The sequence below is a fragment of the Camelus bactrianus genome, chromosome 2 (genome assembly GCF_048773025.1).
Source record: "Camelus bactrianus isolate YW-2024 breed Bactrian camel chromosome 2, ASM4877302v1, whole genome shotgun sequence".
In the NCBI taxonomy this organism is placed as follows: Eukaryota; Metazoa; Chordata; class Mammalia; order Artiodactyla; family Camelidae; genus Camelus; species Camelus bactrianus.
The window spans coordinates 122,350,425-122,366,135 of NC_133540.1; the positions used below are offsets into that span (position 1 = coordinate 122,350,425).

At 36.4% G+C, this 15,711-nt stretch overlaps 1 protein-coding gene across 2 annotated transcripts in view; it reads right to left on the reverse strand.

Moving 5' to 3' along the window:
- Window positions 1–15,711, reverse strand: part of SLIT2 (slit guidance ligand 2) — a 347,888-nt gene that overhangs the window by 83,665 nt on the left and 248,512 nt on the right. For both annotated transcript variants that reach the window (XM_074349832.1, XM_074349827.1), the window contains exons 10-12: window positions 11,541–11,612; window positions 10,963–11,034; window positions 3,932–4,003 (exon numbers count right to left, since the gene is read on the reverse strand). In XM_074349832.1, the coding sequence (XP_074205933.1) occupies window positions 3,932–4,003; window positions 10,963–11,034; window positions 11,541–11,612 (216 nt within the window). The remainder of the gene's footprint in view (window positions 1–3,931; window positions 4,004–10,962; window positions 11,035–11,540; window positions 11,613–15,711) is intronic.

A 15,711-nucleotide genomic window follows, 5' to 3' on the forward strand; every position in this document is an offset into this window, starting at 1 on the left:
CATCATTAAATACATTCTCTGGAAGATGCAGAGATACAATGACAGACAACGGTGGGGGAGATCCAGCCTCTGCTGTCAAGGATGCCACAGAGTTTCCATAAAACTTAGTCCCTGGGGCTGCTCTGTGAAAAAGAAGTTCAATCTATTCTTTTTTTTTTTAAAACTTGTTTGTTTGTTTGTTTGTTTGTTTATTTGTTTATTTATTTATTTATTTATTTATTTATTTATTTATTTATAATTTACTGAAGTGTAGTCAGTTACAATGTGTCAATTTCCGGTGTACAGCATAATGTCCCAGGCATGCTTATACATACATCTATTAGTTTTCATATTCTTTTTCATTAAAGGTTACTATACGATATTGAATATAGTTCCCTGTGCTATAGAGAAGAAATTTGTTTTTTTATCTATTTCTATATATAGTAGACATTTGCAAATCTCGAACTCCTAAGTTCATCCCTTCCCACCCACTTTCCCCTCGGTAACCATAAGATTGTTTACTACGTCTGTGAGTCTGTTTCTGTTTGTCGATGAATTCATTACAGTCTTAAAAGGGCAGCCAGAGTGAGATTTCTAAAACATAGATCAGATCATATCACTCCGGTCTTAACACCTGGCAACAACTCTCAATTTGCTCTGAAGGCCTGACCATAGGCCTTGAATGCCTAAAGGGATCTTTGGTGCCCTCTGAACTCTGCAACCTCCAAGTTTTCTCTTTCTGACTGTTTTAGCTCCTGCCACACAGGAGCACCTGCCTCCTTGCCAGACTCTCTTCTCTGCTTGGAAGGCTCTTCTCTGAGATGTGTCTACCTGGTTAACTATGTTTCTTCTTTGAGTCTGCTGAAATCTCACCTTCTCCATGCAGCCCACCCCAACCACTCTCTCCAGCACCGCCTGCCTGCCTATCTTAGCCCCCTGCCCCCCCTATCCCTAGCACTCTCAATTCCTTTACTTTGACCAACTTTTTCCATTTTCTTAAATACACATTTCTGTTATATGTGGTTGCCTTATTTATGAGGTTCTTGTTGACCGCAATTTGCATAAACCCTCCCCCAAGGGTATAAACTCTAGACGGCAGGCAGGGATATTAGTCTATTTTGTTTCTCATGGGCTTAGCACATACTAGGTGCTCAGTAAACATCTGTTGTTGAATGAATACTTTGTAGCCCTCTTGGAGAGTGGCACTGCCATGGGGAAGGCCCTCATTCTGCATTATAGACATTCGTTTCGCTCGGTTTAGCACAATATTCCACAAACTTGTTTTTTCTCATGTATCTTATCAATATTCTACACCCACATTCCCACATCTGGAAGCGTGGTTTACAGATCAGACATGGACAAACGGCATTCTTGTGGGTCATATGTCATTGTGTCTGAGATTTGATTCACGCCTGACTCACCTTTGGGAGTACACTTGCCCTGCGCTCAGGCTCCTCAACCTTCTGGTCTATCGAGGCCTTGCAGAAGGCCCACCTTTTCCCAAACAAGAATTTTCCAGAACACAACTTCCACCCAACGAATGTACTCCTTCCTCCAGGTCCCAAGGGAAGTTAGTCAATGCTGCTGAGTCTTGTCGCCTGTCTTACACAGGCCTGCGTGTTTGCCCAAAGACAGTTTGACCCTCTGCGGGTAGTGAATTTTTTTTGATGCTTCTTTTCCTCTATCATATTTAGTTTAGAGCTTTGATACTGAGGATTTTGACACACATTTAGTAGCTTAAAAAATATGCACTATGTGGTTGAGGTGTGATGCCTTCTTATCTAACACGCTGAAAAATGCTCTTCCCATTTGCCTGAAAGAATCTCTATCTGTAATTAACACAGAGTATTTCAGTTTTGCTTGCTTTTTTAAGACCTCAACTCTATGTACTTGCAAAGCCATGGCTTCCTCGTGATGGTTCTCTTCGCTGCACTCTTTTTTTTATCCTCCCTCGGGAGCTGAATTTTGGCCTTCTTTGTGGTCTACATAATGCTCTCCTAAGAGCGTAGAGGCCTGGTTTGACGTATGGACTGGTTAGTCCTATCTCTCCCCACTCTGGGCTATAACACAAGTCACGTGGACCATGTTCCCAAACTTGTTGGCTAACTGGGAAAGGAGTTAGAGAGCAGGATGCTGAGGACAAGGAAAGGGTGGGGAGCCTGAAACTAAAGAAAGTTGCTGACCTGAGATTTTCGTTCTTCATTTTCATCTCTGCGGTCTGGGAATTAGGGGGAAAATACTGAATACCACTTTCTGTTGTTTCTTCCATTTATCTACTCCTTCTTCCCAATGTCTCATCTGTTCAAGCAGATCTAAGATGTTTACCCCGGCCAAGTTCTCAGCTACATGGAAAGGGATGGTCGTGTCACAGGTTTAAGAAGGGGCCTGAGTCTAGAGATAGGACTTTAGCCAGAGGGGCAAAGCTGGCTTTTTAAATAAGGTTTATTGACATACAGACTCTCAGGTTCATAACCCATTTGTTACATCAACTATCAGTAAGTGTACGTGAATAGAAAAAGAAAAAGAAGGTGCCATTTCAAGTGTTGGTGCTTGGCAGGAGGGTGATAGCAAAAGAGATGGCAAGTAAATGGCGATGAGAATGACGCTAGGAAACGTGGAAGAATGACAGAGAAGCACGAGGCTGTAGCATCCAGCTCTGTCTACGGTGTGTACAGAGCCATCTTACTCAGGATCAGAAACTTTTGCTAACTTCATTGCAAGGGCTCAAAAATAAACTGATGTCCAAATAAAGTCACTAGGTCACAAAAGTCAGTACTCATCATGACTGATTGGTTTGTTATAAAATCAATTTATTGGTCTAAGTAGCCTTAAGAGGAAGAGAGAAAGGAACAGAATTGACGGTACTACACATAGTGAGGTCAAATCTTGTTTTGTTAATAATCTGCTTCATTTACATGTGTGTATATGTGCATGAACTGGGTTGTGATATAAAATATGTTTCTGCATAATAATGAGGAGTTTAAAGTGTGGATAATAGGATGTAATTATAAACATAGATTAATCAAGTAAAGAAAAAAAATCTACATTTCGGAAGGTTGTGGCACTAGGAATACATTTTTACCAAATAAAGCATACAGACCCCAACACCAACAAATGCATCCACCCCAAAGAGAAAACAGCATTCTTAACTTAAGAATTTTAAAGCTGACTGACTGTGAGCTAGTTGAGGGAAAAATCACATCACACTCATCTGTTTATCTACAGAAGCTAGGTCAGCGTGTGCCCCAAATGGGTAAGCTGTAAACATTTGGTGATTTGAACAGATTTTGATGATCCAAGAATGACAATCTTTGTATTAGCATATTTTTTTCAATCTCATTTTCACATGAGCATTCATTAAGACATCTGGGGTCAAGTCTTTCCTTTTAAATATGCATCATAAATACTTCTTTTGAGACAAATGAGTAGTAGCTATTCTCTAAGCAGAGTGGACTTTAAAGATAAAATCGAGGAAACTGATAGATAATTCACTCTCGGAAGATTAGCTGGAGTGTTACCACCGTGTCCTGGCCTACTGCACACCATCTCTGTGTTGGGGCATGTTTTCCAGCATTGTCATGCCTGCAGGTTCTTTGGACAAAGATGGATAAACAGATCACTACGTCTTTTTTTTTTTTTCCAACTATTGTTAAATCAAAACAGAGAAGTTTCCCAAAGGGCAAGGATTGCACAAGCTTTAAATGACAGAAGAGCCAGGATGCCCAGATTAAAGACACCGTGGAAAGAAAGGTTTGGGGACAATTTCAAAGTGCTATGTTTTCAAATAAATAACCATCATCAATGTTAGTACCACCAGACTAATCTTTTCCATTTCATTAAACTAAGTCATTTTGAGTCGAATTATTCTGAAGGCTCCGTGAAAATATGAGATGGTACACGGATTAAAATACAATATTTAGGTTCAACAGATCAGAAATAATCAAATACTTACAGTAGCTGTAAGGAAAACAGTCCTTCAAATAAACTTTTTGGGAGTTCTGTGATTTTATTTCCATAGAGGACTCTGGAAAAACATGATTTAAGTGGAAAAACATTAGACACCAACCAGCAAAACAAATCCACCTAAAACATATGTATTCAGGCATACAGGAGCTTACGAAGCACTCCATACATCATAGGAGTCATAGCTGAGTAAGCAAGCTTCAATTTGCAAATGTTTTCTCTCTGATGATAGATTAGATTTATGCTTATGGTAGAAACTTTGGAAAACATAGGAAAACAGATAAATTAACACAATTTATAATTTTATTGTCTTTTCATAAACATGTTCACTGTTAAAACTGTCATGTTTTTCTACACACACACACACAGACACACACACAAAGTTCATATGTAACGACAGCACACAGTGTATAATGAAGGCGAACACTACATGTGGAATCCACTGTTCATTAAAGGGATGACTTTTGGGATTATCATAATGGCAAATAGTGAAAGGGATCCACATAACAGTAACATTTTCATTTTAAACGTATAATGTATACGCTTCGGAAACGTAAGATTTGCAAAGAGAGTGATAATACTGAAAAAGGACAGTTTTTTAAATGTATGTTCCCTGAGGAAACAGGAATAGGAAGGCATCCTCCTGCGCCTGCCCCTGATCAGCCACTAGCGTGGCCACCAAGGGCAAGGACCGTGACCTAATTACTGCAGCACACCTGGCGCCTAGGTTTTGGCACACAGTGATGTTCTAACATTGGACTGATGAGTGAGTATTGTTTGAAGAGTACAATGAATAGATTAGCAGAGGAACAAATTAAGAAATGAATTACCTTATTCACAAAAGGGGTGAAATGATGAGATTTCAAATAAATGGAAATGGCTGACTCATCATGTTGGCTATTGATACCCATGGGTCTGCAATGGTACCCATTTATTCTCAGCTTCCAAAGGAAGGTAGGGGACCACAATCATGTGTAGGAAAATGTAGAAAATTATATTTTTAGAGGGACAATTTGGCAACATATTGAACCATAAAGATGTTTCTATAAATTTTAACTTAGTAGTTTCCCTCAAGAGGTTAAGAAAATAATTGGAGACAAGCGCAATATACCAAATGTTAATCATGGCATAATTTATAACAGTGAAAAATTAAATATAAATTAAATGTATCAAAGTCCCTAAAAAGGGGGTTAGCTAAATGTATATTTCACATTGATAAAATTCATGTTTTGAAGAATTTTTAGTGACATGAAAGTGTTCACGATTTAATATTAAGTTTAAAAAGCATAATACAAAAGAATATATTATGGTATAGCTTTAAATTTGTTTAGAAAAAAATATATACATAGAAAAAAAGTGAAAAGTCTCTGGCTGGCAGATGATTTGCCATCCAGAGGTCATTTGAATTTGTATCTATCTATATTTTCCTTATTTTTTAAAATATTCTCTATAATGGGCATATATTACTTTTGGAAAAAACAAATGGATGTCATAAAATGAAAAGGAAAAGGTGGAATGAGAATCAAAATAATTAATATGTTTGGCAGCTGTATATGACTTCTGTTTGGAAGGAAGGAAAATAACCATACAAGAGAGATGAGTCAGAGTGAGGAAAAGCTGTTCCCTTTTAAGATGTCAGCGGCAGATGAGATTTATTACAATTACGAAGAAAACTCGCAAGGGAGTAAATAAAGCTGGCTGCTGTGCTGTGTACAGAGACCTTCCATTTGTATAGATTTCAGGGGTACGGTTATATAGCATGGCATGAACATTCATTTGTGCAGAACATAAATGTTTTTTAAAAACATTAAGTCGATTAGGGAAGAAACAATTTAAAAAAATCAAGAATGAAAGAGAGATCCAGTCAGGGCCAAGCAGGTAAGGGAATTAAGAAAGGATAAAGCAATAATAAATACATGTTTTAAGGTCAAGAATAGGAGAATTTTAGGAAACAAATGGTCAGTTCAAGACAGCACTGATTCAAGACATTCAGTTCAATACCATTCAATCAATGCATTCAGCAATAGATACTGTACCCTCTTTATGTGCCGGCAACTTTGCCAGGTTCGAAGCTTGGTACCCAATTAAACTGAATCCAACTGTTACTTGTTCAATGGCCACCATTTTCCCGTATGCCAACCACTGATACAACTAAAATGAATAAATGGCTTCAAAGAGCCACCCCAAAGGGCTCTTTTGAATATTGAAGGAGTTTCACATTTTGAACCTATTGAGAGCTAAAAGGAAGACAGGATGCAAACAAATTGTGGGGGAACCCACATCAGCATCAAGGGATGAATGGTTCAGTAGGTTGTTGACTTGGGACTTCTGTTCCAAAGGTTGGCTCAAACAGCTTGAAAGGAGGACCAGCCAGGAGGGGTGTCAGACTTACATGGTGAAAATATTTTCTTTTCCAACAAATTATTCTGTTTTCTTGAAGGTCATGTTAAAAAAAATAGATGCTTACTATTAATGAGACAATTTGGACACATGAGGGAAAAAAAAGAAGTCACAAAAAGATGTAGGAAATCTGTAAGTGTAGGTGGTATTGGGTACAATGACTGCCTTAAAAATACTACAATAAAGGAAAGCTAGATATTGTGGGGATGTGATTTATCCACAAAAAGGTATAGCAGTACTAGGGCTGAATATGGTTTTCTTACCCACAGGGAGATCAAAACGGTAGGAAGGAAAAAGGAATTTAAAAAATAGCAAAAATCCAAAGAGCAGGACATAAAAATTGGATGGCAGCCAAGAAAATAAGGCCAAAATCTATAAAAATGAGGGAAAGGCATATTATCACAGAAAGATACAAAGTGCAAGAAGGCCAGTGAGAATCTTGCTAAGCTCATAAGAGAGGAGGAAAATTAAAAAAAAAGAATCCAAAGATAAAAATGAATTTAAATGAAAAGAAAATAAATACATGAGGGATATGGATAATATCCAAACGCCAAGAATGACACGGTGCGTAGCTTTGCTACAGTTTTCTTATATATTCTTACACTGCATACTATATTCTGCATACGGTATACGGTGTACTATTATGCTCATAGAGAACTTCTTACAGTCCTTTGGAACAATGGGGAAATCTCAAGGCAGATTTTGTACCTGCTACTAGAAGGAAGGCTAAGAAGAATATTAAAACCAGTTTCACTCTGCTGAGTTTCAATACTGGGACAGGAAGACACAGCAACCACTGCTGGCCAGTCTTCGGCTTCTCCTGCCTTTGTGAAAGCTGGCAAAACACCAAACTTCAACTTAAAAGAAAAAAAAAAATGCCCCAAATAGAAACCTATATGATGGCTATCATGAAAAAGGTGCTAAGGGCAGGCTTTATTAACCAAACAAGTGTCAGAAAGCTATACTTACAAATGAAAAGCCATGTGTATTTGATTAATATTTGTTTGAATTAAAAGACTAGGCAATTTGAAAGAGAGTACAGTAAAGAGAAGGCAGAGGTCGCTAGGGTTTCATTGAAAACCAGTGGAAAATGCAAGGTCCTGCAGAAGAGTTAACATCAGTCCAAGAGCCTGCAGGAAATGCAAACGCAGCAATCAAGCCTTTCACTATAGACCCCGGTGGAATTTGGGAGCTGGTGAGTGAAGAGAGGAAATGAGATTTAGTGAACTACAGTAGTCTGGGAAAGGTGACTGAAAACCTGAGGATCATGGGCATAAAAATTCCCTGGGTAATTAAAACCCAGAAACATACAAATTGGTTTAAGTATCAGGAGAATGTATCACGGTCATATACATTATCTCTGGAAAGCTTCCTCTGTGCTTTAACAAAGCCAGGAGAGGAATAATCCTGTTCCCACCTTAGAGAGGGGACAATGGAAGCACAGGAAATTAGGAACTAGCTCCACGTACCTAGGAGAGCCTGCGTCAGAATACAAGCCACCCAGGGTTCCAGGCGCTATATGCTTAGCCACTTGCTACACTGCTACAGCGCTTCTGATTTTGTTAATATAAAGGGAAGTTTTCAACCAGTAAATGAAAAAGAAAAACTTAGAGACAATGCTAAGTGTACTTTAATGCTGAATTCTTAATAAATGATGATTAAATATTATGGAAATTTTGTTGATGTCACAGTGAAGGCAAGAAAAAGCCTTGAGGATAAAATGATTTCACAGATGCATGTATCTTGAATGATGTTTTGTTAATTACAGGTAATATGTTATATAATAAGTATGTCAATATACTAATGATATATAATAATATATAAAAAAATTAATAAAAATAAATAAATGTTAATGAATTTAACAGGAGAGACCTTAAAAAACATTCAACAGATCAAGACCAGTTGTCTCTAAGATATACTAGTTTGGTAACAACAAAGTAATTTATTAAATAAAATGCATTAGGCATCATATCGTCTTTAAGTATTTTCACTTCTTTAGCAAATGTAGTAATTAAACTAAGCTGGCTAAATAACTGAATACAGGTCCAGAAAGATATATAGAAGAAAACTGAATAAGTAAAAAATCTCATTTAAAAAAAGAAATGTTGCCCATCTGTATCAGTCTTGCAGGTTTATCTCCACACTCCCAAGTCACTTCACGCCTTTCTGGAATCTGCTCCCCTCTGGTCATAATGACTTTTTCTTCCTCTTTCCTGAAACACTCAGCATCCTTCTGCCTCAGAGCCCTAATATTAGCTGTCCCCTGTGTCCTGAATGCTCTTTCTCTACTTACCTGCACAGCTCACTCCTATGATTGCAACTTCCGATCTTTGCTCAATATCACTTCCTTGGGGGCCTCTGTGAATCATTCTACTTAAAATGTCAACTCTCCTCTCCCCTGGCATTCCTTACCCTCTTTCCTTTCTTAATTTTCCTTCATAGTGCATAGTACATCAGATGTACTATATTTTTTGTCCATTGTACAGTTATCACGGATCACCTCCATGAGGGAGGAATTTTTGTGTTTCATTCACGCACGCCTACTCAGAGCCTCACATGGGGATGAGGACACCGGAGGGGCCCAATATGTTTCTGCTGATTGTGTTTATGTGACGAAAAGGGCTACTGCAAATCTGGGTAGTTATATGCTTTTTGGAGGGGGTAAATAATTTAACCTTTGGGAGGCCAATCTGGAACATGAACACAATGAGGAAAATGGTACCAGTTATAATATGTGGACTTTCTCTATGATAGTAGAGCGATTTGATTCTCTCCTAGTTGGTTTGTTTTATAATGTTTTAAGGTGTTACATGAATACGCCATTTCTGGAGAGCAGTTCTTATTTTTCCAGGTACTGCTATGGTTTGAACTGGAAATTCCTCAGTGATTTAACGCCCTGGCTAAAATGCACTCCCACAAGGAAAAATCATACTTTTCTTCTGTTTTCCAAAAGAACTGTGTACATGAGAGCCCTGATCACGAAGATTAAGATCCCAATTCAGCTAGCGTGTTCTCCTACATGTTGTCATTTCTTTTACTATTTGCCATTAGTTTATCACGTGTATATTGATTAGTACATGATAAGTTATAATCATTAATTATAATATATTTTTAATAAATATAATGTAATTCACTGTGATAAATAATATAATTAATTTATTGTCTACTTTATTTTACTGTTTCTTTTTATCATTTAATTCTCACAACCACAAGTGTCAACATTATTAAGGCAACAGAACTTAAAAGTAAACTCTGCAAGCAGATATAAATAATTCTCCATCCTTCGCCCCCCCCCCCTTTTTTTTTTGACATTTAATGGTTATCTTTGGGTCACAGATGCTTGAAGCACCAGGAATTTGTATACTGACTTGACTTTTATTCTGTCCTTTTGTATGGCTGGGAGGTTACCTGTGTTTACCTTGGATAGTATTACTGCCCAGGAAGGTATGCACAGTACTTGAGGGACAATTTGGGTGATTTAATAGAGTTTTCATTGAGCTTTGTGATTTTACAATCTGACAGCCTACCCCGAGGGCAATGCATGACTGCACTTCACATTTTCTGCCAACAGGTGTTCCCCTGGTTTTGGACTTCATCTATTAAAAAAAAAGCCCAAAACAAAACAAAACAAAAAAACAAAAACGAACTTAGGCAGATACTGCAGGTGAAGTGATAGTTTTCTAGATTTTCTTTTCTTCAAAGAAAATTGCATTTTTCTGAGCAGACCAGCCTAGCCACCTGAACATTCATATGCCTAGGTGGGTGGGTCTATCTCGTCCCCTTGGTATGAGTGTAAACTGTTATACAAACCCCAGGTGTTCACACAGGTGTATCCTTAAATTCTCACTGGTTACCGTCAACTTCTGAAATTCCTAAGAGCCCTACAGTAATTTACATCAATAGGAACCCTTCTCTAAGCATCGACTCAAAAGCAAAAAAAAAAAAACAGGCTTCATTTTCAAACTTTAAAATTAAACTTTGAAATAAAGGTTACTCTTCTTGGCGGACTTCTGAAGATTTTGCACAAGTCTGAAGGAAAAACAGCCTTTATAAATACACAATAGAACCACTTTAGTTTTCACAGCTATCTCCCTGGAAGTCCCTTTGACATTAAAAAGCTGTCATACCCTCTTATCTTTGTCCTTTGAGACATTAAAGCTGGTTCTTTCAGGGAAGTCTTAAGGTGATGAAGCAGAGGGTTGAGGGGCCCCTACTGGCCATCTTCAACTGTTCTCTGCAAGACTTCACTCAGCATCGTTCTAAAGGAACCGATAGCATCCCCAGAGACAGCAGCTATTGGCTTAAGGATTATAAACAGCACAGACAAGAGCACGCCAAAATAAACATTTTCCCTTTACTTCAGAAAGACAGCACTGTCCAAAAGGGGGGCTGTTGCTCTCTAACTATCAAATCCTAAAATATATACCCCATTGGCTGATTTCAGTGATAGGGAGCAGTTCTCCATAAAAATGATGACATTCGTTAATGAATCTAATAATTATTATTAATAATCCATAATAAAAAAACTTAAAGGAGTATTTTTTTAAATCCAAATATAAAATATAAAGCCACTGTTCATCGTGCATTCTGCTTTCCTTCCATGATGTGGTCAATACTTACAGTGAATTCAGGGAGCGGAGTCCTTGGAAAGCATCTGGCGCTAGCTCAGAGATCTGATTATTGCTCAGGTCGCTAAGATTAAAAATAGGGTTAGGTTAAATTAAATAGAAAGTCAGTGAGATTTACCGCAGGAGAAAGCTATTTATTGCTGTTACATGTCAGTTTTGCACCTATCAGTACATGTATAACATTTACAACATGAAACATGTGAAGCATCCTAAATTTTTAAAAAATCACACGTTTTAATCAACTGTTGGCTGTTTTCCTAAATTATTATTAAGGATGACCTATGTCTTATTTTTGAAACTAGAATATTAAGAATGCAGCTGTGTAATATATTGACCACATCCATTCATGCTAGCGTGAATTAATATGCTGAATTACAGAGAACTTTAAAAAAATGAATAGTTTGGCTTTTAACATTACAATATTATAGAACTAGCAATCAGATAGTCACACTGCTTCTTATTTAAGCTGTCAAACATTTAAATATTCATACTTAAATGGGTGTCTCTGCATGGTCATGACCTGTATAATTTTTTAAAAATTACATTGATTTCAGAATATTATTCACTCACATTCTTCTAAGCTTTTTATACGGTGAGAAAGCTCCAGGAGGGATGACCTTGATTGAGTTCTGTTCCAAACGTCTGCAATGAAAAAAATCCATTTTTAAAATAGAAATGGGAGCTCTCAGATATGTTTAATTCAAGCCATGTCAAGAAGCAAAGGTGACGTATTTCAAGAGTGATACTTTCTTTTTTTTCTCAAAACAAGACTACTAAAATTCAGTGTGCTTGCTGTGCCCTAAAAGTCGAGCAAGACTGGGAATAAAAACAAATGTGAAAGCAATAAAATATTCTGATTTTTAGGTATTGCAGGTTTATTAATATTTAAGGCTGGACTTCGTATAAAAGAGAGAACACCTGTAAGAAACTAAGCTGGGAATACATTTTACTAACTTCAATATCAGCAAGAAAAATACACTGTAACACTGAATGGGTGTAGAACATTCTTTAGAGGTAGTTATAATTCTTCCAGAAAAGAAATTATTGTGGAATATTAAATTTTATAAACATTTTCCTCTATAGAAAGCATACTATAGGTTGAAAAAATGGCATACGCAGAAAATTAATTTTGAAGCTTCTTCTGAGGAAAAAGTTTAAATTCTAAATCCACAAGTGCTATAGATATTTTCAGTAAGACTGTCTGTACTCTGTCAATCCATTACGTGAATATTTCATGTGGAAACCACCGCAGCAAAGTGCATTTAAACACAACCGAAGTATTTTTATGATGCACTAAAATCTGAGAGTTGAAAATAACCCTCTAACATTATCTACTCCATGATTCAGCTCAATTTTACCAACCTAGCAATGAAAGACTCAAAATAACATATTGAAATAAAGTGTTTTGGTAAATATTTTAGTCTATCAAAAAAAAAAATGTTGCCTGTAAGCCTCATTTCTACCCGTATGAAAATCCTAGTATTTTCCATCCCGTTCTCCTCGCTTCTGCTCTGCATCCCAGGGGCATGACTCCTTGAACCACCTATCCCAGGCTCACTTGCTGACTGGCTGTTGTGAGACTTGGTGGGTGAAAGGCACTGGTGGGAGACTGAAGGTGGGAAGAGGAGGGGTAGTTGGGTTAGTCTCCCGTTTTCTGCGCCAGGGGACGTCCTCCGCAATGGTCTCATCTCTTTGTTAACTTAAGCTCCTGCTAAGGGCCAGCTCCTGGCTTCGGATAACGTCACTTCCTTAGTTCTTTGTAGCCCTGGAGGTGGAAGCAGCTTTCTAGTCTCTGTGTCACTTCCTACAACTGTTTAACTCATTCGTCATATTAAATCCTTCTGTTGAAATACTTGGCCTGAGTTCCATTTTCCTGCCTGAATTTTAAAAAATACATATACACGCCCATACATACATCTGTACATTTATACTGATGTAGTTATGTATAAATATAATATACGTAATAGACTATATATGTCCTATACATTGACTCATCTTTACTGAATACTGGTAATACTCTGACATATATATATTACAAACATTTAATGAACATCAGATCAAAATAAATGGAGGTTAAGTCAAATTGCCTAAATTTTGATCTTTTGTTTGATCGTTTGAGCCTGTTTTCTTCAACATTCTCAGGGCTCACCCTCTGACCTCCCATTCTCTATAGGCAGTGGGTTTCCTCAGTCTTCACTACTCTTGAACTCACTGTAGCATTTGATATTGTGAACAATCATTCTTCCCTTGGAGGTGACACTGTATGATGCTGATTCTCAGTCTACTTTTTCTCAGTTTATGGCTTCACTTTCTAGTCGTCCAAATTGAGCTAATCCCCAAGTTCCTGCCTCTTCTTTTCTCCTACAAGAGGTACAGTCCCTTCTCTAACTTGCAATGTTAAGGCATAATTCTCCCCCTCCAAAAAACAGAAGTTATTTTGTTCATATTAAAGAGAAATTTAAGCTTAAGCTATTTACAAAATACTTAAGGAAGAAAGTTAAAGTCATAATATACTACTAAGATCAGTGAACTTCACTTTAGTTTTTTTGCATGCATATTTACTTTACATAATTGAAATCTCATGGTGTAGAGAATTTTAAGTTGAATCTTTTCCATTAAATATCGTATCATCTATGTTTTCCTATATCATTAAATTTTTTGAAAGACATTATTTTTAATGTTTTTGTAACATTCAATTATCCCAAAATGGACCATATTTCATCCATCATTCCCCATTTGTTAGCCATTTAAGTTAATAATAATTTTACATCATTATTAATAATATTATTTAGTTATTTTAAGACAACTAAATCATGGCCTCCTTTTGAAGCCTTCCTTTATTTTCTTAGATACGGTTAACTGTCTCTTTCTATCCAAGGGCATTCTCTTCCAAACACCTCTCTTTTATCTCACTGTATTCTGTTCATTTTTCACACGTCCCTTGCCTCCTTCCAGTTATTGGTTCCTAAGGGGCAGATTTACCCTAGAAGACAAGAAATAAATTGTATGAAGAAAATATGGATTTAGCATCTGGGTTATTTATCTGAGTCTTAAGAAAGGGTGCTTTCTCAACACCTCTAAATATAGCAAAGGCTATTTGAATCATTTCACTGTTACATTATTGACTAGAACGTTAGGAACTGATAGTTTAGAGACACTTTTTGTTGTTGTTGCTGTGATCCATTCTTGCAGTTGGATTTTAAGAAGTTTAAAATGTAATCAATGAAAATTTAGTGAAAACAAGCTATGGATAGAATATTATTGATCAGAGGACTGTCTTCAAACCTAGGCCACTGAAATGTCATTTCATGTTGTTAAAGATTCGCTCAATAATGTTACAACGAGAAAAAAACTCTTAGTGTCTAGTAGGTTTCTTTGAACACTAATGCAAAACTAGATCATGCAATTACTTTTTGCAAATTTTATGTCAGGTTCTTGAAAATAAGGGAATCAGCAATTATTTATTTTTATTAATTCAACCTGCAAATATTTACTGATTACCCTGTGCAAGATATTATATTACATAATTGCAATTCAATGGAGATCGAAAGCAGATATGTTTATACCCTCATGGAGGTTTTATTGATTAAGTGTCTAATTTTACAGGTATATTTCCAACTAATTTGTTCAATACCTTTAAAAAATACCATATTCAGCACTAAGACTTCTGAAATGTCCATAATATTAACTCACAAATGTGGTCAAACTAATTCTATCATTTAATATAATTGAATAGTTTCTTTAGAAATTTAAAAATTCACCTATTATTTCAAAGTCTCAGAACCTAGAATACTTATAATGATCACTAATTGTTCTAATGACATTCAAATATATTTGACTGCAACTTAGTTTATGTGTTGAATCTGCAGTTAATTTCATTGATAAATATTTCTGCTAAAACAAAAAAACAAAAGATATAGTAAGTGGGGCCATATACTTTTTTAGAAAAATGAATGCTCACAAAGTTATAAACAAAGAGAAATTGTGATGAAATGGTATTAGTTTTTATATGCAAAAATAATAACTCAAATCTAATACAGCCAAGCTGCATGAGTTGTTCCTTATTGCGATATACCATGATTTAATCTCCACATGCAAACCATTTCATTTACAACAAATGCAACAGAAAGCTGAACAACGACATGCACAATGGATTTACTTGCTTTTCTTTACTTATCTATTTACTTCCAACCTTGTTCCAAAAAAAAAAAAAAGTATTTGAAACAAAGCTTACTTGGTTATTTATATTCACTCAGGAGCTGATCAGTGTTTCTGCCACTGTCTCAGCAGTCTGCTAAGACACAACATAACTGCCTCTTCATTCACAGAGAAAGATTCTCAAGCAGGAAAATATTCTGCCACTGCCAGGTGTCAAACAGTAAATTTTAAAATATTTTAAAATGTCTATTTTCTTGTCTTCAGTGGAAAACTAAACTAATACACGTTTCCTGTAAACTTTTAGGGCTCCAGGATAAAGAATTTTTGTTTTTCATTACAAGAACTTTATATTTGACAAACTACAAACAGGACACATCTCAAATGCTGCTCTTCCTCCAAAAAAAGAGGGGACGTGTTAAAACTAGATTATAAAAAATAAGGAAGAAAAATACTAGCATTTTCAGGTGAAGGTTAAAAGGAAGCAAATGAAATTTACAGTTTCTAGCTTTGCTATCCTCTCATCTTCTACTCTAACAGCACAGAATCTGCTGAATTTTATACAGAACAAATTTGAATTCATTGT